The sequence below is a fragment of the Silene latifolia genome, chromosome 3 (genome assembly GCF_048544455.1).
Source record: "Silene latifolia isolate original U9 population chromosome 3, ASM4854445v1, whole genome shotgun sequence".
Taxonomy (NCBI): domain Eukaryota; kingdom Viridiplantae; phylum Streptophyta; class Magnoliopsida; order Caryophyllales; family Caryophyllaceae; genus Silene; species Silene latifolia.
The window spans coordinates 21,488,177-21,515,100 of record NC_133528.1 but is presented as its reverse complement, the minus strand read 5'-3'; the positions used below and the strand labels follow the sequence as shown (position 1 = coordinate 21,515,100).

The 26,924-nt window shown below is 37.6% G+C and overlaps 1 protein-coding gene across 1 annotated transcript; it reads left to right on the top strand.

Moving 5' to 3' along the window:
* Positions 1-633: 633 nt before the first annotated feature.
* LOC141648815 (uncharacterized) lies at positions 634-16,052 on the top strand. Its single transcript, XM_074457530.1, has 6 exons — positions 634-864; positions 924-1,027; positions 15,265-15,391; positions 15,480-15,609; positions 15,717-15,874; positions 15,984-16,052. The coding sequence occupies exons 1-6, from the start codon at positions 634-636 to the stop codon at positions 16,050-16,052; spliced, it is 819 nt and encodes a 272-aa protein (XP_074313631.1).
* Positions 16,053-26,924: the final 10,872 nt, after the last annotated feature.

The window sequence follows — 26,924 nt, the reverse complement described above, 5'->3', positions numbered from 1 at the left end:
GATATAAGTGTGAGAAAAAGACTTCAACTACTGCTTTCACCTCCACAGCTGCTCCTAGCACATCTGCCAGTGCTTTCTGTAGCTTTGAAAGTTTGGTAATTCGTTGAAAAGATTTTGAAATCTCATTTTGCACGGTGTTTAAAGAAGCAACCCCTAGTTTCTTGGAATAAGAAATACAAAAGCACACTTTTACCAACTGGTTGATTGTCATAGAGGCTCTTCTGCTAATGTTGGAATTATAGAAAATAAATCTCCTTGATTTTAACTCAATGTAAAGTTTGTTAGGCAGTTATAAGTTTGTTACACTCTTTGTATATAAATACATGAGACCCCTTGTAAATTAAATTAATTAATTCATTCAATATAATACGCCCTTATTTACCTTTGCTTCTTTCTCTGGAATTCTCCAGAATTCTCTGCAACTCTCTATTCAAGCTTCATACATACAGCAATGGCGATCTCAATTTCTTACTCATCTTCATCAAACTTTCATGGTATCAGAGCAGGAAACTGCTTCTGATTACTTCGTTCTTTCCGCTGCTCGATTTTTACCTTAAAATTCAACCATTTTCGTTTTCATTTTTTTTTTCAAAACCCTAAAAAAAAAATCGCAAAACCTAAAATCGCAAAAACATGCCGAATTCTGATTCGATTGCTGATGATACTTTTCAGACTACTAATTCCGATCTGATTCTAACAAAACTCGTCTCAAATGTCTTCGACGGAACTTCTTTCAATGGCTGGAAGCGTGGAATGCTGATTGCTCTTTCAACGAAGAACAAGCTAGGGTTCGTCGATGGAAGTGTTCCAAAACCTGCTGCAAATTCTGCAAATTCCAAGGCTTGGCAACGATGTAACGATCTGGTTTTCTCATAGATTCTGCACTCTTGTTCTGACGAAATTTCTGCATCAATCATGTACAGCGATTCCGCCAAAACAGCATGGGATTAATTGGAAGAACGTTTTGGTCAATCAAATGGAGCACAATTGTATGGAACTCAGAAGAAACTTTCAGATTTTGCGCAAGGTACTGATAATATCACAACCTATTTTACTAAGATCAAGCAAGTTTGGGATGAAATTGATGCGATGAAATTGAATCCTCCTTGTTCTTGCAACTGTACTTGTGGTGTGAGTGCTAAGCAAAAGAAATTCAAGCAAGATCAAAGAGTAGTTCAGTTTTTAATGGGACTCAATAAATCATATTATGTGATTAGAGGCACGATATTGATGCAAAATCCTCTACCTTCCCTTGGTAATGTGTATAATACCCTGATTCAAGAAGAAAAACAGTGCGAAATTCAGAATGCTACACATTTTCACCGAGTTTATGTGATATAAAAGTAAGGAATTGTCGAGATGTATGATACTATCGTGAGGATTTGAGTTAACGGTTACATAGGAGTTCCAGGACGACATGATAATCATGAGTTTCGAGAAATTAAGTAAAAAAACGTTGGGTAAAGAAGTTGTACGATATGAGATCCTGGTGGTGAGTCGAGTGACGATACAATTAAGGATGGAATTGGAAATAGTGTTGAGGTGATTTTTGCTGATGTATTTGATGTTCGATATTTGGGATGATAACCAAATATAGGAAAGAAACTGTGATGTTTAGAGATGAGTGTAAGAAGTTTGATGTACGAACGGTGGTAGTGTGGAGGTGTTGTCACTGGTGGTTAAGGGTGATGATAAATAGGAAGAATGACAATTCTAAAGAGGTTGATTTTGTAGAGACCGAACTGATATATATGGTTGTAAGGAAGTATAAGATATGGTTAGATGGGGCGGGTACTAATAGTTGAATAGTAATGGTATGGTTATATTTGGCATGAGGTGATGGTTATGCGAATGGGAGAATGTTATGAGGGGCATACGAGTTAAGCTCGGGTGAAAGGTAACCTTTATCAGGTGGTAACTTACGTGATCAGGATTGACTAGTTGGATGTCATTATGGGTCTAAGATGTATATAAATGTTGGTGTGAGGTTCTGACCTCACGAGAAGCGGTATTGTGTGATAGTTATAAAGTTGTTATCTGAATGCTCTGTAATATATATGTGGGATACGGTAAACTTAATGGAATGATGATCAAAAGTGATAGTTTGGGTGGTCTGACATGACTGGTTATACTTGCATGTGTATTCATGATATATGTTTATTCCGTGAAAAGGTATGGATGGTATGCATGAGATTCTTGTCTGTTTATTCCGTATAATATATGGTGTTGTGATCTAGTAAAGCAGTCTTGAGTAAGTTTCATTGTCCGGAAAGTTATTCCGAGTCAGTGCTTATGGGAATTGTATGTAGTTGTGATGTCTATTTATGTGGTTGTTGTGCCTCGGGTGGTGATCCGGGCACGGTACTTAGTGTTGTGATGCGGGTATTTTCGCACTGCGGTGTGGCTGTGGGTGGCGGTGTTGCGATGCCGTCACTGGTTGTGGTGGAGTAGGCGGGATGATTATGATATGAGTTTCGAAAGTACATACCAGTTATACGTAGATTATTGTTTTGTTTGATGTTGCTTCCTGTGAGTTTCGGTTGTACAGATAGACAGTTGTTTTGTTTATTGATGTTTCTTACCAGTTTAAGTTCGGGAATGAGGGTAGAGTATGATATGAAAGAAGTTGTATATGTTTTCGTTTTTGTCATGGTATAATAATATTTTGTTTATAGGCCACAGTTGTGAGAAGTTGTTATAGTAATTTTGATCTTGTTTTAAGACGAGGAATCGATAGTCATAGTCATACCAAGTAATTTGTGAAGCATGTGCTGTACTGATATGGACACTGCAGGTGGTTCATAATCAGATTTTGGGACAGCGAGAGTAGGGTGTTGGGAACTAGTGTCATGTTAAGTTATGTGTGAGTTTTGCGGTAGTGAAAGAAAAGAACTTGAGGATCTAGTGTGAGTGTATGTAATAATTGTGGATCGTGAGTTATGAGTATGGAGATAGGTGCAGGTATAGAGGATTATGTCGTTTTGTCATTTATAGGGAACAATTGAAGTTTTGGTTAAGCTAAAGATTTTGAGGTATAGGTTAGGGGGTGTGACGAGTGAATTGAAGTATGAGAATTGTTTAAGTAAGAGAGCCTTAGATATATGCATGGCGAGTGTTTAGATTTTAGGTGGTTATCTTTGACATGTGGTGGTGATAAGGATAATCAGAAGATATAGCTAGGATTTTGTATTAGTGAGTTACGAGGACGTAACATTTATCTTAAGAGGAGTAGGATGCGATAAAAGAGATTTTGATGGTTGTGCATATGGTAGTATATTTGGAAGTAGAGTGTTGGTGTAGCAGAAAGGACCGTGCTTGTAGTAGTTCGATGTTTAGGAAGGGGAGAATGTTTCAATAGTGTTGACAGTTGGATGATGATGTTATGAGTGTAAGTAAACTTCGAGGACGAAGTTCCTTTTAAGGGTGGTAGAATGTAATATTCCGTTTGATGTTATGAGTATCTTGATATTGGATTATCTAGTGGATGATATGTTACGGAGCTAGCAGCGTTTGTGTTGGTAGTGTATGGAGTTAGTGTCGAGAGAGATATAATATAGTTGATACGATATCGTGAGACATGTTGTGGAGGTAGGCGTGGTTGGTGGAGTTGGTGTTAAGAGCTCATGTTTTATAGGATGAGGTTTTGTTTTGAGTTCTTAGTTGCGTTGTTGTGTTTTATGTATGGGTTGAACTTCGGGGACAAAGTTCTTTTTAAGGAGGGAAGACTGTAATACTACGGTTTTATGAGTTTATGGGTACTCTATCGAGTGGGGCTTACTCTGTCGAGTAAGTATGTTTTGAGTTACGAAACAGGAGTCTGCATGTAGGGTGCTCGATCGAGTAGCCTTGGCACTCGATCGAGTATGAGACTTACTCGATCAAGTAGCTCGGTTTACGGATAATGTTTTATCGGGTTTTGTTAATAATGCGAATTAGTATATATAACTTTATGTCATCTTTCCTAAACATTTTTATAAACCTAATACACTCAAAATGGAGATTGCAAATTACGTTCTTCGCATTGTTCGCATTATTGGCAAATCCCGGGGTTAGAGAGGCCGGATTTCGTTGTTCTTTGCATCCTTGTGATACTTGCGTCAAGGGTAAGTCTTACGTACCATTTTTATAGCGTTTGGGTAGTTTTGGTTAAACCCTAATTTTGGGAATTGGGGATTTTATGGTTGTATTGTTGTGATAGTGATTGTATGATTATGTGTATAGGAGGAGGGTTCGTAGAAGAAAGGTTTTAAGACAACTGCTTGATCGTCTGAGTTGTGATTGCTTTTCAGGTAGGGTCTCCCTACTCAGTATTAGTTACATGATGTGTGTGGTGATTGTGCTGTAGATAGTAATTGTTGATTGTTTCAGACGGTTGTGATATTGTATTGTTGATTGTTTCAGACGGTTGTGATATTGTATTGTTGGAAGTTTCAGACGGTTGTTGAGGTTGTGTTGTGATTATCTTGTTTAACCGTCTGTGATCTTCGGGTGCGTCCCTGGTGAGTGGAGTCACTTGCGGGAGTGGCTTCACGCCCTTGATTCGCCTTACATGGAACCCGCCACGAAGGGATGTGCACATTAAGGAACATGGGTTTATCGCTCGGATGAGATGAGCGGGGCTTAGGTGGGAACGGCTGCGGTCCCCCACTGGCGGTGTGGAGTATCTGTTGCGATGGGTACTCTGGCAGGGCTACACACTTTAGTGTGTAGTCAGTTGTGCGAAGATTGATTATGGAGGCCGGGGTTTGATGTGGCAATTGAACTGGTTGGCATTTGTTTTATCGTGATTTGTATTGTGTAATTAGTACTGACCCCGTTTAAATGTTTTAAAAACTGTAGTGATCCATTCGGGGATGGTGAGCAGTTATTGACCAGGTATGATATGACGCATATGGGATAGCTGGGATGAGTCATCACTTGCAGTTAGAAGAGTCTTCCGCTGTGTCAGACGATGTCCTTTAGTTGTTCGGTTTTATTAGTAGACAGTTTTGGTTTGGTTGTATTCCTTTTGACAGTTTTGGTTTGAGACATGTAATCACTTAAATTATATTTACTTTTAAAGTACGTTTCTTTATTGTCTTATGATTATCATTGCCTCGGGTAACCGAGATGGTAGCACTTACATGCCTTAAGTGGTCCTGGTAAGGCATTTGGAGTATGAGGGTGTTACAAAGTGGTATCAGAGCGACGATCCTGAAACCTGTAACCAATTAACCTAATGAACATAGGGAGTCAAATTAAAATGAACCGGGGTAGAAGTTGTAGGAGCTAATGCAAAGACTTGGGAGACGTTCTAAAGTCGCGAACTCGCCCTACAATTTTGAACCGGTCACCATGGGATATGAGTCGGGATCACTATGTGTTTATCTTGTAAATTGTGTACCTATATGGTGATGTATGGCATGAATCAGTGGATGTATGTATGTGGAGAATGGGGAATGCGTAGAAAAGATGGTGATGATGTGATTTCGTAAGTTATTGATTGAAAGCATGATAGTTGTTTTACGAGATGGCATTATAGAAATACGGAAATGAATTTTGTTTGGGTTGAGTTATACATAAAGTTATGTATATATATATGTGTGGTTCGTAGTGTTGTACGAGTTTATATGGCTGAAAGTTTGAGTAAGAGCATGAGTAATTGGTGGAAAAAGATGAATAATTGTTGCATGATAATATGATTTATGATTAAGCATGTTATATGATGGAAGTTATTTTATAATGTTGTTATGCTAGTAACATGTGAATAGGATACTTGATGTCAGATAATTGTGATTTTGTTTACGTAAAGTTATATAATAAAAACATGTGAGTAATATGTGATTGGTAAGTTGAATGATATATGTGCATTGAGTTATTTGTTGCTTGACTTTTGAAGATAGTAACATGTGGTTAGGGATACTGGTTTTATGAGCATTGAATTGTTTTTGTCTACCTTGTTGTTGTTTAAGTTGTTTAGAAGTAAAATCAAGTAGTTATGTTTTATGATTATAGAGAGGTTGTCTTTAAACTGTTATAACTTGAGATTTATATATGATTTTGATGTGATTCTAATTGGAGGTGATAGCTTGTTCTTTTATGATTCTAACGATAGGTCGCACGCCCAAAACGACCAAGAAACGAGTGAGTTACGACCGTTTTATGAAAACTGGACAGTGCTGAGAAATGCGTAGGGTACTCGATCGAGTGGCCCTCACTCGATCGAGTACACCTCTTGGTACTCGATCGAGTAGCCCTTACTCGATCGAGTAGCCCTGATAATTTGTTTTACATGCTTCTGACCTTCACCTACTCGATCGAGTAAGTCACTTACTCGATTGAGTGGCCAGTACTCGATCTAGTGACCCATGTTTCGGGTCATATGCTTATCTTTTGAATTCGTTGCATATTATGTTTAATTCAAAGGTGTTATTTTGCTTCTTTATGCATTATTTTACATGTATATTGGTCCTGATGCGTAAGTTACCCAATCTTATGATGTAAGGAGTGGCTCTTGTGGTGAGTATGAGTTTGGTGGGGAGGACATGAGTTATATGTGGTTGTGATAGATAGTGGAAAAAGAAAAGAAAGATTGTTAAGGCTTATTGAGGCATGGAGCATGTTTGAGATGACATGAGTGATATGATTTTGTGTTGAGTAATGTAAAAGTAAGTAAATATGGGCAAGGGATGATGTGAGTCTAAGGAACGTGAGAATGAAAAGATCGAAAGGAAGGATGTGGATGGTGGCAACTTGAGATGTGTAAGGAATTATGGAGGGAGATGGTTAGGAATTGTGTGGGTTAAGAATATATGTAGTGAAAGGTCGTTTTAGAGGAATTGAGAAGAGTGGTATATAATGAACTTAATGGAGACATGTCGCGACGTGGATTTGCATATAGGGAGTGGGTTCGGGAACTTGTGTTATCAAGAGGTGAAACTAATGTGTGATTTCCTTGGGTAAGTAAAGTTGTGAAATGAGTTTTGGGATTCAAAAAAAAAAAAAAAGGTGATTGGAGATCAGTGTGAGTGATAGCATGAGACGGTCTGGACTGGTTGGTGATAAGTGTGAGTGACGACATGATAAGAGAGGATCCGTGGTAAGAAAGAGGGAGATGATACTTATATGAAATAATGAGAGGGGAGTTTTGGAGCAATGAGAAGGTAACCGGGGCACTAAAGAGTTAGGTAGAAGTAATAAGGAGTTGATTGGTTAATTGATTTTGTCGAGTGTAAAAGAAAAGAATGAGGGAAGTAAAACTAGGAAAATGTTCACCGAGTTTATGTGATATAAAAGTAAGGAATCGTCGAGATGTATGATACTATCGTGAGGATTTGAGTTAACGGTTACATAGGAGTTCCAGGACGACATGATAATCATGAGTTTCGAGGAATTAAGTAAAGAAAAAGTTGGGTAAAGAAGTTGCACGATATGAGATCTTGGTGGTGAGTCGAGTGACGATACAATTAAGGATGAAATTGGAAATAGTGTTGAGGTGATTTTTGCTGATGTATTTGATGTTCGATATTTGGGATGATAACCAAAGATAGGAAAGAAACTGTGATGTTTAGAGATGAGTGTAAGAAGTTTGATGTACGAACGGTGGTAGTGTGGAGGTGTTGTCACTAGTGGTTAAGGGTGATGATAAATTGGAAGAATGGCAATTCTAAAGAGGTTGATTTTGTAGAGACCGAATTGATATGTATGGTTGTAAGGAAGTATAAGATGTGGTTAGATGGGGCGGGTACTAATAGTTGAATAGTAATGGTATGGTTATATTTGGCATGAGGTGATGGTTATGCGAATGGGAGAATGTTATGAGGGGCATATGAGTTAAGCTCGGGTGAAAGGTAACCTTTATCAGGTGGTAACTTACGTGATCAGGATTGACTAGTTGGATGTCATTATGGGTCTAAGATGTATATAAATGTTGGTGTGAGGTTCTGACCTCACGAGAAACGGTATTGTGTGATAGTTATAAAGTTGTTATCTGAATGCTCTGTAATATCTATGTGGGATACGGTAAACTTAATGGAATGATGATCAAAAGTGATAGTTTGGGTGGTCTGACATGACTGGTTATACTTGCATGTGTATTCATGATATATGTTTATTCCGTGAAAAGGTATGGATGGTATGCATGAGATTCTTGTCTGTTTATTCCGTATAATATATGGTGTTAAGATCTAGTAAAGCAGTCTTGAGTAAGTTTCATTGTCCGGAAAGTTATTCTGAGTCAGTGCTTATGGGAATTGTATGTAGTTGTGATGTCTATTTATGTGGTTGTTATGCCTCGGGTGGTGATCCGGGCACGATACTTAGTGTTGTGATGCGGGTATTTTCGCACTGCGGTGTGGCTGTGGGTGGCAGTGTTGCGATGCCGTCACTTGTTGTGGTGGAGTAGGCGGGATGATTATGATATGAGTTTCGAAAGTACATACCAGTTATACGTAGATTGTTGTTTTGTTTGATGTTGCTTCCTGTGAGTTTCGGTTGTACAGATAGACAGTTGTTTTGTTTATTGATGTTTCTTACCAGTTTAAGTTCGGGAATGAGAGTAGAGTATGATATGAAAGAAGTTGTATATGTTTTCGTTGTTGTCATGGTATAATAATATTTTGTTGATAGGCCATAGTTGTGAGAAGTTGTTATAGTAATTTTGATCTTGTTTTAAGACGAGGAATCGATAGTCATAGTCATACCAAGTAATTTGTGAAGCATGTGCTGTACTGATATGGACGCTGCAGGTGGTTCATAATCAGATTTTGGGACAGTGAGAGAAGGGTGTTGGGAACTAGTGTCATGTTAAGTTATGTGTGAGTTTTGCGGTAGTGAAAGAAAAGAACTTGAGGATCTAGTGTGAGTGTATGTAATAATTGTGGATCGTGAGTTATGAGTATGGAGATAGGTGCAAGTATAGAGGATTATGTCGTTTTGTCAGTTATAGGGAACAATTGAAGTTTGGTTAAACTAAAGATTTTGAGGTATAGGTTAGGGGGTGTGACGAGTGAATTGAAGTATGAGAATTGTTTAAGTAAGAGAGCCTTATATATATGCATGGCGAGTGTTTAGATTTTAGGTGGTTATCTTTGACATGCGGTGGTGATGAGGATAATGAGAAGATATAGCTAGGATTTAGTATTAGTGAGTTACGAGGACGTAACATTTATCTTAAGAGGAGTAGGATGCGATAAAAGAGATTTTGATGGTTGTTCATATGGTAGTATATTTGGAAGTAGAGTGTTGGTGTAGCATAAAGGACCGTGCTTATAGTAGTTCGATGTTTAGGAAGGGGAGAATATTTCAATAGTGTTGACAGTTGGATGATGATGTTATGAGTGTGAGTAAACTTCAAGGACGAAGTTCCTTTTAAGGGTGGTAGAATGTAACATTCCGTTTGATGTTATGAGTATCTTGATATTGGATTATCTAGTGGATGATATATTACGGAGCTAGCAGCGTTTGTGTTGGTAGTGTATGGAGTTAGTGTCGAGAGAGAGATAATATAGTTTATACGATATCGTGAGACAAGTTGTGGAGGTAGGCGTGGTTGGTGGAGTTGGTGTTAAGAGCTCATGTTTTATAGGATGAGGTTTTGTTTTGAGTTCTTAGTTGCGTTGTTGTGTTTTATGTATGGGTTGAACTTCGGGGACGAAGTTCTTTTTAAGGAGGGAAGACTGTAATACTACGGTTTTATGAGTCTATGGGTACTCTATCGAGTGGGGCTTACTCTGTCGAGTAAGTACGTTTTGAGTTACGAAACAGAAGTCTGCCTGTAGGGTGCTCGATCGAGTAGCCTTGGCACTCAATCGAGTAAGTGGCACTCGATCGAGTACGAGACTTACTCGATCGAGCAGCTCGGTTTACGGGTAATGTTTTATCGGGTTTTGTTAATAATGCGAATTAGTATATATAACTTTCCGTCATCTTTCCTAAACATTTTTATAAACCTAATACACTCAAAAAGGAGATTGCAAATTACGTTCTTCACATTGTTCGCATTATTGGCAAATCCCGGGGTTAGAGAGGTCGGATTTCATTGTTCTTTGCATCCTTGTGATCCTTGCGTCAAGGGTAAGTCTTACGTACCATTTTTATAGCGTTTGGGTAGTTTTGGTTAAACCTTAATTTTGGGAATTGGGGATTTTATGGTTGTATTGTTGTGATAGTGATTGTATGATTATGTGTATAGGAGGAGGGTTCGTAGAAGAAAGGTTTTGAGACAGCTGCTTGATCGTCTGAGTTGTGATTGCTTTTCAGGTAGAGTTTCCCTACTCAGTATTAGTTACATGATGTGTGTGGTGATTGTGCTGTAGATAGTAATTGTTGATTGTTTCAGACGGTTGTGATATTGTATTGTTGATTGTTTCAGACGGTTGTGATTTTATATTGTTGGAAGTTTCAGACGGTTTTTGAGGTTGTGTTGTGATTACTGTTTAACAGTCTGTGATCTTCGGGGTGCGTCCCTGGCTGAGTGGAGTCACTTGCGGGAGTGGCTTCACGCCCTTGATTCGCATTCTGTGGAATCCGCCACAGAAGGGATGTGCACATTAAGGAACATGGGTTTATCGCTCGGATGAGATGAGCGAGGCTTAGGTGGGAACGACTGCGGTCCCCCACTGGCGGTGTGGAGTATCTGTTGCGATGGATACTCTGGTAAAGCTACAAACTTTAGTGTGTAGTCAGTTGTGTGGAGATTGATTATGGAGACTGGGGTTTGATGTGGCAATTGAACTGGTTGGCATTTGTTTTATCGTGATTTGTATTGTGTAATTAGTACTGACCCCGTTTAAATGTTTTAAAAACTGTCACTACAAAAAAAACTAAAACAGGCGACCGAAATTTGGCGACTGATATATTTAGTCGCCAAATTGGCGACTGATTTTCAAATTGGCGACTGAAATCAGTCGCCAATTTGGCGACTGTCTTTTTTAAAAAGGGAATCAAACTTGGCGACCGAGATTTTAATTTTGGCGACTGATTAATGTGTAGTCGCCAATTTGGCGACTGAATTTCAGTCGCCAAATTGAATTTCAGTCGCCAATTTTTTTAGTAGAAACCAGGCTGTCATTTTTTAAAAAGCGAATCAATTTGGCGACCGAGTTTTAAAATTTGGCGACTACACATATATCAGTCGCCAAATTTGGCGACTGCAGTTCGGTCGCCAAAGGGCTAATCAGTCGCCAATTTTTTTTATAGAAAACAGGAACTCCTCTCTCCTGCTTTACTCTTTCGAAACAAAAAAAAAAAAAAAAGGGGAAAGCGATGGGCGATTAGCGGCGACAACAACCACAAAAACAAACCACCACCACTTCCACCACTTCCACCACCGTGACCACCATTCTCATTGCCTCCATCACTCTTTAATTAGGTGAGTTTTTTTTTGTTTAATTTCAGTTTAATTAGTTTAATTTGTTAGATTAATTTGTAGTTAGTTTGATTAATTTGTGGTTAGTTTGTTAGATTTATTTGTAGTTAGTATGTTAGATTAATTTGTAGTTAGATTTAGTTTAATTTGTGTTTGAATTAAAAGGGAATGATTAAGGGGGTTTGTGTTTAGGTTTAGGGTTATGGGTGGGGGTTTGGTCGGCCGTGGGTGGCGGTGGGGGAAGTGTGGCGGTGGGGGAAGGGTGGCGGTGGTCCGTCTCATTATTATTATTATTAGTATTAGTATTAGTATTATTATTATTATTAGTATTAGTATTATTATTATTATTGTTATTATTATTAGTATTAGTATTATTATTATTATTAGTATTATTATTATTATTGTTATTATTATTATTATCGTTATTATTATTATTATTATTATTATTATTATTATTACTAATTAAACCGCCTTATTATTATTAATGTTAAGCTAAGTGAAACCGTCCTTTGCATTAATGGAATTAGCTAAGTGGAACCGTCTTTTGGATTAAGAGAAATTATCTATTAGCTAAGTAGAACCTTCTTTAGGACTTGATTTTGATAAATTTAGTTTGATAATTCATGTGATTGATGAATTGAGGTAGAATAACCTTGTTATTTTTGTTTTTCTTTTCTCTTTTCGGGGTTGTCACCACTAGCTAGGCACCACCGTGCGCGGTAGTCGTTGTTGCTTCTTGTTTTCTTTTCATTTTTGCTTTTACTTGATTAGGTAACCTCCTCTTACCAAGCTACTTTTTAAATTTACTAATTTTAGTTCAAATTATGTTACGGACTTTAGGATAGAAGCCTTTACTATGTGGTTGAATTGGGCTATTGATTGACTTAATTAATTTAGTACTTGATTGTGTTGTTGTTTGATTTGATGTTGACTTAGTACCCGTTCAAGAATTACTCATTAGGAGTAATTCTTGAATAGTCCCCATTTTGGGATCGTTTTTGTACGCTTCAAGTCATTTAGGTAGTAAACACGTACTTGTGATTTATTAATGAGGAATGAGTTTGGTGGCGATCCCTTTAATGTTCTCCGAATACATGTATATGTGTATTTGGAGAATCAAGGGAATTGTCTGCCAATTTTTCCTCATTAATAAATTACAAGTGTGTTTGCTAGTGACTTGAACCGTACATTGACGGGTTTAGGTTGGAGTGATAAGGACCCCATTCGAAGATGGATTACTTATTGACAATATTTATATATTGTTTTCATATGTTTATTGTATAATGTGGAGTATAATGTTTAAATTTTGTATTTAATATTATTGTTATTTTTTAAAAATGTTTAAATTTCTTTGGGGTCTTCTTTAGATTAAAATGAAGAGATTGGAACGTTCATGGATGTATGAAGGAAGATTAGACCATTCCAATAAGAAAAGACGTCCTACCGCTAGATTTATAAAGGGTGTTAGCGAGTTTATTGAATTTGCTAAACAACAAGATGAATATGACTTGGTAGACAAAAAACTTAGGTGCCCTTGTGCCAAATGCAAAAACCTGAAATACCAGCTTGACATTGTAGTAGAAGAACATCTCATTATAAACGGGTTTAAGCCAAATTATTACAATTGGATTTCACATGGAGAAGCATATTCTCCAATTCATGAACAAACTCACACCCAACAAATACAAAATGATGAGAACCCATATAGAGAGATGGTTGTTGATGCTATGGATTCCACTCTCGACAAAGCTAAGAGAAAAGTATTGTGTGAGTGGTTACAAAATTTGAAGTTTCCTGATGGGTATGCATCAGATTTTAGTCGATGTGTTGATCTTAAGAAGCTGAAGTTGCAAGGCTTGAAAAGTCATGATTGTCATGTATTCATGGAGCGATTATTACCCGTTGCTTTGAAACACCTCGTGCCGACAAACGTTTGGAATGCAGTTGTTGAGATTAGTCAATTCTTCCGAGATTTATGTGCCTCTTCAATATGTGTTGATGACATGATTCGTCTAGAAGAGCAAATACCACAGATATTGTGTAAGCTTGAAATGATCTTTCCTCCTGCATTTTTTAACTCCATGGAGCATCTACCGGTTCATTTGCCATATGAAGCCAAAGTTGGGGGACCCGTCCAATATAGGTGGATGTATCCATTTGAAAGGTAATTAAGATAACGTATCTACTTTTAAATTAAAATTAATAATAATAACTAATCTATTTATTATATGTTAACTTTATTATTAATAAAACTCATCATTAACTTTTATAGGTTTCTTAATCATTTGAAGAAAAAATTGGTAATAAAGCTAGGGTGGAAGGTTCTATATGCAATGCTTATTTAACGGAAGAGATTGCAAACTTTTGTTCTCTTTACTTTGAAAAACATATAGAAACCAAAGCAAAAAACTTGAATGTTGAGAAACCGGATGAAGTAGACGGAAGTTTACCAGAATTTTTTCAAACTCAAGATGATGAAGGGTGTTCATCAAAGGGGCAAACACGATATTTGGATGATAAAGAGTATAATCGTGCCCACCTTTACGTGCTATCTAATTGTGACCTCTTGGAGCCATACGAAACACGGTTTGTTAATGATTTCATTCAGAGGAATCCTAATATAAGTAAGGATGATGTTTGGGACAAACATGAGGACCAATTTCCATCATGGTTTCAAAAACATGTAATTGAGTTGAATATTCAAGATGATTTGATAAGAAGTTTGGCTTTTGGTCCTTCAAAAATGGTAAGAACGTGGAATCGATACTCGGTTAATGGGTTTAATTTTCAAACATTCAACCACGGTAAAGGTAAGGCTAGGTGCAATTGGGGGTTACTATTTCTTCTCTTGATGACAACGAATACTATGGTATAGTTGAAGATATCTTTGAAATTAGTTATAGTGGACGTGACCGAGCTTATAAAACTGTCTTATTCAAGGTTGACTGGAAGGATAATTCTGTGGCTGGAATGAGAGTACATGAACAATACAAGCTTGTAGAAGTGAATCGTACTAGAACATACTCTAAGTATGATCCATTTATACTTGCACATCAGGCTCATCAAGTGTATTTTGCTACTTATCCAAGCACAACAAATGATAGAAATCAAAATGCGTGGTGTGCAATCTTTAAGACAAAGGCACGGTCACAAGTTGATACAACTTTTTTCCAAGAAGAAAACGTTTCAAATGAAACGCTTTTGTCTCCACCCGATGAAATCAACTATGAGCATGAGAATAAAGATGGTGAAGACATGGAAGAGGAAGAATTTTATGATGTGGAAGAGAGACTGCCGGGGGAGGATGAGGCGGAGGAGGAGGAGGAGAGAAGGGAAGAAGAGGAGGAGAGGAGGGGGGAAGATGAGGTGAGGAGGAGAAGGGAGGAGGAGAAAAGGAGGAAGGACGAGGGGTTTGGAGATGAAGATGATTATGATGATGATGATGACGATGAGGAAGAGGATGAGAATGAGGACGAGGGGTTTGAAGATGAAGATGATTAAATTGGTATAATTTTGTATTCCTCAAGAGTAAATTATTAAAATTTACAAGTCTGTATAATTTTCATTTATCATTATTTGTGTTAATTTTTATTTGTATTACTGCAGATGGCTGGAGCAGGTCGAGGTAGGAAGCGTGGAGGCGGCTCAGGAGGAGGACGGAGTACGCGTCCGGAGGAGGAGGAGGAGTTTGTGCAGGAGGATCCGATGCAGACAGACGGTGAGGGTGAGGAGACTGACGCTACCGACGACCCACCACGGGTGCCGATACGGTACACTTCGGATCATAAGATGATTCTTGAGCCGGCGGGATTATGGTAAGTTTTATTCTTTATTAGTCTACTATTTTGTTTTTTTTTTTATTTTTTATTTTTTAAATAATAATTGTTTGTAATTTTACATGTTCAAAATAAATGCAGGTTTATGGACGATTGCGTGGTACGAGGTGTCACGAAAAGCACGAAGACTAATTTCGTGGGTCCAATTCCGACATCGTGGACACAAGCTTCTCCTGCACAAAGAGATGCGTGGTTCAATAACTTTCGGGTATATATTTTCAGTATTTCTTTGTTTTAATAACCAAGGTTATACTTTTATAAATACTAATATGAAATTTTGTCGCTTTTTTTTGTAGCAAGCATATGCTTGGTCACCGTCTCAAGAACGGAATGTCCGTATCAGGTACGAGGAAGTCGGTACTCGACGATATCGGGACGTGATTTGGAAGGTAGTTAGGCGCCCAAAGGAACCAGAGAACATGAAAGGTAATTAATTAACTTGTTTTGTTATTTGTATTAATTAGTATATACTCTCTTATATTATAAATAATATCAGTAACTTATTAGTTATGATTTCATATGTGTAATTGCAGGTGACAAGTATGAAGGCTTAATAAAGCATACCAAAACTCCCGCTTTTCAGAAGAAGTCTAAGCAAGCATCCCTCAACAAAAGAGGAGGAAAGGAAGACGCCGTGAACGAGCCTACTCATTACGCGGGTTCACGATCGTTCTGGAATCGTATGTTGGGGGTAAGTTTGTCTATTATTTGACACTTTTTTTTTGTTTTCAATGCAACATGTTTATTTTATGTTAGATTTTTTGTTGATTTTCTAACATGTATGTTTTTTTTTCATTCAGAGAGGAAAGAAGAAGTCACAGCCGATTGCGACGGTGCAGAACTGTTTTACGACACGCATTCCGGGTTGACCACAAAGGGGTTAGAACTTGGACTAAGCCAAAAGACAAGCAATTATATGTAAGTTTCCGTAACACTTAATTTTTGTTAATTTACTCTCTTTTAAAATGTCGTATATAAGGTGGTTACCATATTAACTTACAACCATTTGTTTAATATTGTAGGAAGCATTTGAACAAGAAAAAGCCGCCAATCCAGAAACTCCGGATAATGACATATGGTTTAAGTTGGTGGATGGCTTCAAGAAAGGGAACGTGTATGGTACCGGAAGTTCAACACCGGCTTTCTATGAGAAAACGCGTAGGAGATCGACTTCAACAATTCCCAGCAACACGTATCAACCGGGAATTATTAGTCAACTTCAAGGTCAACTAAGAGAGCGTGATGAACGTGATGCCAAACGTGATGAAGAATTGCGCCAAATGAAGGAAAGAATGGCAATGTTTGAGACTTGGTGGCAAGGTTGTAACCCCGGAACTCGACCCAACTACGATCCAAATGATCCGCATGGTCCACATGGGGGGAGTGGAGCCGGTGTTGGCTTCCAAGTAGGATGATTTTAGCATGTAAGCTTGTAAAACTTGAACTTTAGACTTGAACATTAGAATCGCTTAGCATGTAAAACTTTCATTTTCAATATATGAAATGAAGTTTGAGAAAATGGGAGGTGTTGGGTTGAAATGTATGGTGTTGTGTGTGTTGAAATTTGGGATGTATGGTGTTGTGGAACATCGTTTTTATGCGGTCGTAAATATTTGGCTAGCAATGAAAACGAAAAAACCACCAAAACATACGGTGGTTTTAGCGATCGATTTGTAAAATGGCGACTGAAATAGCAGTCGCCAAATTGGCGACTGATTTGTAAGATGGTCGCCATTTTGGCGACTGATTTGTAATGTGGTCGCCATTTTGGCGACTGAATTGCAGTCGCTAAATTCCAATTCAGTCGCCAAATTTGGTCAGCCAAACTGGCTACGTCACCCAAAAAAGGCGACTGAATTGGCATTTGGCGACTGCAATTCAGTCGCCAAAATGGCGACTACCTTTAATCAGTCGCCAATTTGGCGACTACCCTATCAGTCGCCATTTTTGATATTTGGCGACTGATTTGGCAGTCGCCAAATTTGGCGACCGACTTTAGTCGCCAAAGCTAGAAAAGGCGACTAAGGTCCGCGACTGACCTTTGGCGACTGAATTCAGTCGCCAAATTGATTTTGGCGACTGATTTCAGTCGCCAAAATCAGTCGCCTGTTTTAATTCTTTTTGTAGTGTGTGGTAATCCATTCGAGGATGGTGAGCAGTTATTGACCAGGTATGATATGACGCATATGGGATAGCTGGGATGAGTCATCACTTGCAGTTAGAAGAGTCTTCCGCTGTGTCAGACGATGTCCTTTAGTTGTTCGGTTTTATTAGTAGACAGTTTTGGTTTGGTTGTATTCCTTTTGACAGTTTTGGTTTGAGACATGTAATCACTTAAATTATATTTACTTTTAAAGTACGTTTCTTTATTGTCTTATGATTATCATTGTCTCGGGTAACCGATATGGTAGCACTTCCATGCCTTAAGTGGTCCTGGTAAGGCACTTGGAGTATGAGGGTATTACATGGGAAGTCTGCTCAATCTCAATCTCAGGATCCTCCTATGCCTTCTACATCTGTTGCTGCTAATTTTGCTACGAATCAATGACAGGATAATTCTGATGCTAATTTTGTTGGTAATACATCTACCCCTTTCAATTCTGTTGCTTATAATGATACATGGATTCTTGATAGTGGAGCAAGCAATCATATGTGTTCAAACTTGAAATTATTTTCTGACATAAGGACAGTTCCTCATCCATATTCTATTGCCCTTCCCAATGGTCATTCTGCCACCGTAAGCTCTGTAGGTACAGTCCCCATCACACCTGACATATCTCTGCTTAATGTACTTTATGTTCCTTGTTTCAAGTTCAACCTATTATCCATAGCCAAATTAGCCAAACAATTGCAAACCACAATCAGTTTTACACCTGAACTTTGTTCTATGCAGGGCTCTTCCCTCAAGAAGCCTCTGATACTTGGTAGAACACATATGGATCTCTATCTTCTGCAATCTTCACTCAAGCCAAATTCTCCTTTTACTTCAAATAATTATAGTTCTAATTCTGTTGTAATAGATTCTACTATTCTTTGGCATAATAGACTAGGTCATCTTCCATTGTATAAACTCAGAAAATTTCTTTTTTGTAATGTTTCTGAAATAAATGAACATGAGTTGCTTTCTTGTTCCATTTGTGCCAAATCTAGGCAACACAGATTGCCCTTTTCTTTGAGTAATATCAGTACCTCTGCTGTTTTTCAATTAATCCACATTGCTCTATGGGGACCATATCATATACAAACTTACAAGGGTTATAAATACTTTCTTACCATAGTGGATGACTACACTAGAACCACTTGGACTCATCTACTCTCTACCAAAAGCAATGCTTTCAATATAATTGAATCCTTTATTGCATTAGCTCATACTCAATTCAACAAGAAAATACAAATCATCAGATCCGATAATGCCTTAGAACTAGGCTCCAGCTCATTCATCATGGATTATTTCTTAAAGAATGGCATTTTACACCAAACATCTTGTGTTCACACACCACAACAAAATGGTGTTGTGGAGAGGAAGCACAAGCATCTTCTTGAAACTACTAGAGCTTTGATTTTTCAGTCTAAATTACCAGAAAAATTCCGGGGAGATTGTGTTTTAACTGCCACCTACATCATTAATAGACTACCAACCAAAATTCTTAATTTCAAATCTCCTTATTCTCTCCTCTTTCACAAAGAACTTGATTTATCTCACATGAGAAGTTTTATTTGCCTTTGCTATGCTTCATCTCCAAAACCAGGAAGACACAAATTTGCCCCAAGAGCCATTCCTTGTCTTTTTCTTGGTTATCCATATGGCAAGAAAGCATACAAGCTCCTAAATTTAGATAATAATCCGATTTTCACTTCTAGAGATCACTACAAGGATAACACGGAATAGTGACGGACGAATCCGTCACTATATAGCATTTCCCGTCACAAAAAGCGGGTTTGTGACGGATTACCCGTCACAAACCGGCGTCACTGTATATGGTCACAAAAAGCGGGTTTGTGACGGCATTTCCGTCACAAATTCATCTGGGGACGGATTTTTGACGGATTATCCGTCACAAATTTTATCTCAAGTGCCACGTGTAACCCGTCACAAAAATAGAAGTTTGTGACGGCTAATCCGTCACAAGTTTCTGAATTTGTGACGGATAGTCCGTCACATATTTTGTCACAATATTCTTGTTTGTGACGGATTGTCCATTTCAAATGGAGGTTTTGTGACGGATGGTCCGTTGCAAATTGATGTTTTGTGACGGAAAGTCCGTCACAAATAGAGGAAACTTGTGACGGATTTGTGACGGCTAATCCGTCACATACTGAAGCAACATTTTTAAAAAACCAGCAGATTTGCTGCTGGCCACAATGCACGTAGCATTGTTTCAGTAAAACCTGCAATATACCACAACCCCGTCGACCGCAAAGCGGGAACCAATCAACAATACGTTTTAACTAACACCAACACCGAATCATAGAGATAAAGGTTGTCTTTTATAATAAAATCTAACATAATTAAGTTAGTGGTTTACATAAACATCATCAAATCTACCAAGATTCAAGATTTGATTTTTATTTAAGAAACTAAGAGTTTACCTAATTAATAGAGGTGACGTGCTGACTACCAAATGGATGACCGTCATCCGTGAAATCGTCTCTACGAAATGGAGGCGGGCCACCTGAGCACGTAGGGGGGGGGGGGGGGGAGTCCATCCATACTTCTCGAACAAGAACGCCTCCATGCTATATCCTTTGTGCTTTTGGGTCATCATCTCTCCCTCCATCCTACCGATTTGCTGTCGCAATTGTGAATTTTCCATTGTGACTCGAGAAAGCAAACTAGGTGAGTAAGAAGAAACCGAGTGACGGGCAATCCTATTAGCGGGAGGATCGTACAACTCTGGTGCCGTTGATCCCATACCCTACACGCGCATCTTCTCATTATAGCCTCCACTGGCAGTATAGTAGGACTCGTTCGGATCTGGTTCGAGTCCCTTAGGCATTGGCTGGTTCATAAGTCGACGGTAACCAACCTGAAAAAGTAATAAGTAGGAAAAAAAGTGTTAGTTAAAATTTAAATTAAATAATACCTTACTAATTTATAAAATAACATAAGAAGGCTAATTAAATCGATTTTTTCTAATTAAAGAAACTTACATCGGTCTCTTCTGCTCGAGGGTTAATCCAGTTGCCATGCTTATCTTTCTTGGACTTCTCCATGAGCTTTTACGGTGTGGCTTCAAAGACTCGAAAAAAATTATATGAAAAAAATATTACTCCGTATTATAGATCGATAATCGTTAATTCTTTGTTATGAGAAAACTAAGTTATGAAATACACTAAAAATAAATACTTAAATGAATAAGAAATTTTATAAATTTGGGAACTCAAATGTACTTACCAATTCCTTAAAAGCCAAAACTGCATTCTTCCTTCCGAGAGTGTGGGTTGCTAATGCTTTTCCATCTTTCGATCCCGACCTTCTACTTACCTTATTTATTTCCGAGTTTTAGCAAATTCGGGATTCTCTATTGGCCTTTTCTTCAATTTCTCCCAATTTGTGACAGTAAGCCACTCCGGCTTTTTCTTTGCGGTGACGGCATGGGCGATACACTGGGTAATACGCCTCTTGATCCGGCTCTCCCACTCAGTCCTAAGGGGATATCCTGGTTCGTCGGCCCGAACACTACCCTGAAATTAAAAAAAATGAATTGTTATTAGTAGATAAATAAATTTAATTATATTATTAAAGAATAAAAATATTATTAAAGAATTAACTTATTATTAGAATAAAAATATTAGTAAAGAATTAACCTCAAAAAATTGCCACATCCTCTCTCGCTGCTCATGAGTCATATCACTCCAATTGGTGACGTACTCCACGTACGTATGAGTGAATGACTTGGTCAAATATTCGCGGATCGGCTTGTCCTCCCACCTTGAAATAAATGACATATATTAGATCAGGTGATTTAAAATGAAATTATTAAAGAAAAAATTGCAAAATATTACCTATTATAGTTGATATTTTTCAAAATGTCACATATTATACATATATTTTCAAAGTATAATATATAGGATTTTGAAAAATATTGACTATAATGGGTAGTTTTTTGAAATGCGTCATTATTTAAATAATATACAAGAAAGTCAATAAAAAATAAAAAGGGAAAGCATTACTTACCAGGATCCTCTGGCAGGATCCTGTGATAGAACAACTCGCATGTCCTCCCGCATTTGCTGCTGCTCGCTCTTTGGTGTGGTCATAGCTGCGCTCCTCTACCTCCTGCTCCTCCTCCTCCCGGTCACGTCGTGCACGACTACCACCTCCAAACATCCGTCTCATTATGCCACGACCTACCATAATTACTAACTATAAACATTCCAAATTGTTAGTCAAATATGTGATACATAACGCAATATATGTCTAAATCACACAAGAAAGTCAACAAAAATAAATCACACAATAAATTGTCTTAAAATTAACCTTAACTCAAAATAAACATCATAGTTTTACACAAATGGATTAACATTATTGTTAACCAAAAAAACTGAATAAAATTACAGCTAATCTCCATCACTATCACTATCACTACGAATTAAAAGAGCTTCATCTTCTGAAAAAAGCATTCCGACTTCGTGCACTTCTTCCTCATTTTCCCACTCTTCTCCCTCTTCTTTTTCTTCATCATTATCTTCATCCTCTTCGCCGCTTTCTATAACCACTTCGTATTCATCTTCACTCCGGATGTCTTCCACCAAAATTGGTGAAATGGAATGATCATTGACAACATCAACATCTTCTTGAAAGTCAATTTCTTTAACAGGAGCGTCGACATGTGACCTAGCCTTGATTTTAAAAACCGCAGACCATTGATTATCTTGCTTAGTGGTTGGATAAGGAGAATAACAAACTTGATCGACTTGATAGGCTAACACAAAAGGATTATGTCCACGAAGTCTCTTTGCTTGGTTTACATCTACAGGTCCGTAAACCTTATGGATATTGAGTCCTTGTGGAGAATTATCAAACCAATCACATTTAAATAATATGACCCTATAAATCCTTGGACCGGTATAATAAGGAAGCTCAATTATTTCATTTAGAATTCCATAGTAGTCCAACCCTTATGTGGAACTTACACAAACCCCATTGCTTAATGTAGCTTTCGGAATATCAACCTTCTTCTTAAAAGCACGGAATTTATAACCATTGATAGAATATCGTCTCCAAGTCCTCACCATGTTACTAGGACCCATTGCTAGAGTCTTAATTAAAGGATCCTTCAATCTATAAGCCTATTCAATAAGAAATGTTTTAACGTATTATAATTTTATCATTCTTAAATAAGTAATGTGTTAGTTGTCTATTTTAAATAAAATGTATAACTTACTTCATTTCTGAACCATTTTGTAAAACTTTTGTCATGTTTGCTCCAAACGTCATCCGACGAAACAACGTCAGGAAATGTTAGTTTGATATGTGTCTCAAACTCCCTATATCAATAACATGTTTTTGTTATATATTATTTATAATTTAAGCCAAGCATAATAATTAAGAATGAATTTAGTAAAGAAGACGTAACTTACTCTTCATAAAGCTCTAACAATTTTTCACAATTCCTTAGCACATAAAAGTGAGCTTCTTCAAACTCTTTCTCATCCAAGAATCTCTCAATACATTTCCCGGTTGTAGTTCCCATGTCATCATTAAATAACGTGGGTAGGTTTGAATTTAGATGGTATTCTAAATTCAAACCAACATCCAAGTCTTTCGCTTTTGTGTCAATATGATCTTCAAAATATAAAGAACAGAAATTGGAAATTTCCTCTAACAAAAAAGCGTTGCATATGGAACCTTCCACACGGGCTTTGTTGGTAATCTTTTTTTTCAAATGATTAAGGAACCTAAAAATATATTGAATTTGTAAATTAATAATTAGTTATTATTTTCAATCCGAAATAAATGATTAAAGGAGTAAATAAGTGATATATTACCTCTCAAATGGATACATCCATCGATATTGAACAGGTCCTCCAACTTTCGCTTCATAAGGTAAGTGAATGGGCAAATGCTCCATGGAATTGAAGAAAGATGGGGGAAATATCTTCTCTAACTTGTATATTATTTCCGCAATGTTTGACTCTAAAAGTTCCATAGATTCAACCTTAATTGTAGATGCACATAAGTCTCTAAAAAATTGGCTTATCTCCGTTATTGCATTCCAAGAAGCCGTCGGGAGTAAATGTTTCAAAGCAAAAGGTAATAAACGCTCCATAAAGACATGACAATCATGAATTTTCATCGAATGCAAGATCAACTTCACATGATCGACACACCTACTCAAATCCGAAGCATAACCATCCGGAAATTTCAAAGAACAAACCCAATCACACAAAGCCTTTTTTTCAGCAGTTGTTAAAACAAACCTAGATGTTGTAGGCCGTTTATAACAATTTTCAATAAAGTCAGCTTTACCTTTAGGTCCAAATGTAGTTTTCTTTGGTACATTCATCACCGTGTTGATAATCTGTTCAAAAAAGTTTTTCTCAATGTGCATAACATCTAAGTTGTGTCGAATCAACAACGTTTTCCAATAAGGAAGTTCCCAAAATATGCTTTGTTTCCACCAACCTTCCTTCTTGTCTTTCAATCTTTTTAATTTTTGATCAGAAGCATCAATTACTTTTGGTAAATCTTTTACCGTATCCCACACCTCGTCACCGGTTAGTTTCGCTGCGGCTATGCGGGTTTCAGTTTTCTTCTTTAAAAAATGCTTACAATTATTGCGGAAAGGATGATCAGGTTTTAAGAACTCACGGTGACAATCGAACCAAGAAACCTTGCCACTATGTTTTAGCCAAAAAGATTTATGGTCTTTTTCTTGACAAGAAGGACAAGCACGGTACCCAGTTGTAGACCAACCGGAAAGCATACCATATGCAGGGAACATTAAAACAATTCCCCTTAGTTCTCCAAATACACAATGTAGAATAAATAATTATTCCACATATGTATTTAGAGAACATTAAAGGAATCGTTACCAAACTCTTTCGTCATTAATAAATCACAAGTACGTGTTTACTACCTAAGTGACTTGAAACGTACAAAGACAGTCCCAAAACGGGGACTATTCAAGAATTGCCCCTAATGAGAAATTCTTGAACGGGTACTAGGTCGATCAACATCAAAACAAACAATAATTTGAACATCAACAATAAAAACAATGGCTACTAATTTTAAACCATTTTCTAACTTACAATTTATATTCTACTAGTATACTACTAATTTCTAACTTATATTTTTAACCAATTTACAACATTTTTGACCAATTTACAACATTTTACTAATATATTAAATTATATAACTAACATAACAATTTATAAACTATTAATATACTATAAATTTCTAACAAACATAACAATTTCTAACTTACATTTTTAACCAATTTCTAATATTCTACTAAAATATTAACTTTAACAATATCAACAACAATAATACACACAACAGCAACTATAACAACATAAACAATAACTACATCAACAAGAACAATGGCTACTATCCTAGAGTCATTAGCATAATTTAAATAATAATTAGTAATTTAAAAAGATAATTAGTAAGAAAAGATTACCTAATTAACTAAAACTGAAAATGGTGGTGGTTGATTACGGTGGCAGCGGGAATAGGTGGCGGGGGCGGCAAGAGGGTGGCGGCGGCGGCAGTCTTGACAGGTGACGGTGGTTGATGGAGTGAACAATGGTGGTGGTCGATGTTTTGGGGTAAATAATTAGGGAAATTGATTTGGGGGAAATGAGAAAGGTAAAGGGGTCGCGACTTTGTTTTATCAGAAAAAAGAAACTTGTGACGGAATAGCCGTCACAAATTCCGTCTCAATCCCGTGTTTTTGAATTTTTGTGACGGAATATCCGTCACACGTTTATAGTTTTGTGACGGAATATCCGTCACAAGTTAAATTTATTCCGTCACATGTGTACTTTTTAGATTCCCTCTGCAAGAAGTGACGTGTGTCAGCAAAAGAAAATTTGTGACGGAATATCCGTCACAAATCCGTCCCATTCCCGTGTTTTAAATTGACTCTGTGACGGATTTTCCGTCACAAGTTTACTTTTTCTTTGTAACGGAATATCCGTCACATATAGTTGACTTGTGACGGAATATCCGTTGCAAATCCTTGTTTTTGTGACGGACTTTCCGTCACAAGTTCCTCTTTTGTGACGGAGAATCCGTCACAGACTTTGGCGCCCTTGTTTTTGTTAACCCGCCAAATTCCTGTGACGGATAGTCCGTCACAAATATCAGTCCGTCACAAAGCCGTCACAAGTCTGTCACAAACCCGTGTTTTGTGACGGGATTTTCATCCGTCCCTACTGTTTCGTCACTATGCCGTTTATCCTTGTAGTGGATGTCAATTTTCATGAACACATTTTTCCATATAGCAAAACAAATTCTTCTCCATCTTCTTTTTTCATCCCATCCACCACTGACCTATTCATTCCATCTGACCTTCCTTCTGACCCACATGTCCCTTCTTCTGTCGCACCCAACACAACCACCACTGCCCCACATACTGATCCTCCTATCCCCAACCCAGTACCCACCAGACAATCTAAAAGATCTGTTCATCCTCCTTCCTACCTAAATGATTATCATTGTTCCCTTCCATCTTCTACTCTTCCTCACACTTCTGCTGCTAATTGCATCCACACTATTACTTCCCTGTGCATTCCACAAGATTCTCCCATACCTAATGTCTGTTGTCAAATGTTAACAAATTCAAGTTCAACAACACATGGTCCTTTGCTTCCCATTCAGGATCCTGTGTCTTATGAGCATGCAGTTTCTTTCCCAGAATGGCAGCAAGCCATTGCAGCTGAGTTTTCTGCTCTTGAGGCCAATAATACCTGGACAATTATCCCACTTCCCAAAGGCAAGAAATTAATTAGTTGCAAATGGGTATTCAAGGTAAAACACAAGGCTGATGGTACCATTGAAAGATATAAGGCATGCCTTGTAGTTAGGGGTTTTACACAAAAAGAGGGTGTGGATTATACTGAAATATTTTTCCCAGTGGTTAAAATGACTACTATAAGAACCTTAGTAGCTGTTGCGGTTAAAAATAAATGGACCTTAACACAACTTGATGTGAACAATGCCTTTTTACATGGCAATTTGGACGAAGAGGTGTTCATGAAACCTCCCCCTTGTTTAGATGTGTCTCACCCTTACTTGGTTTGCAAGTTGCAAAGGTCACTCTATGGGCTTAAGCAGGCCTCCAGACAATGGTACGCACGACTAAGTGATGCTCTCAGATCCAGGAGTTATGTTCAGTCATTGAATGATTACTCCCTGTTTCATAAAATTACAGCTTGTCATCACACTTTCTTGGCTGTCTATGTTGATGACATTCTATTTACTGGTGATGACATGGATGAAATGTCTTCTATTAAGGCTTTCCTCAATGATACCTTCAAAATAAAGGATTTGGGTCCCTTGCACTATTTTTTAGGCATGGAGTTTACATCAATAGATTCACGGCTTGCCATAACACAACAAAAGTTTACACAAGAATTATTGACCGAGTTTGGATGCTTTCCTCCTAAGTCCACTGTTAGTCCACTTGATACTAATGTGAAGCTCACTCCAGAAAATGGACAGCTAGTTCCTAATGCATCTGCTTATAGGAAACTTGTAGGGAAACTTAATTTCCTTACTCATACAAGGCCTG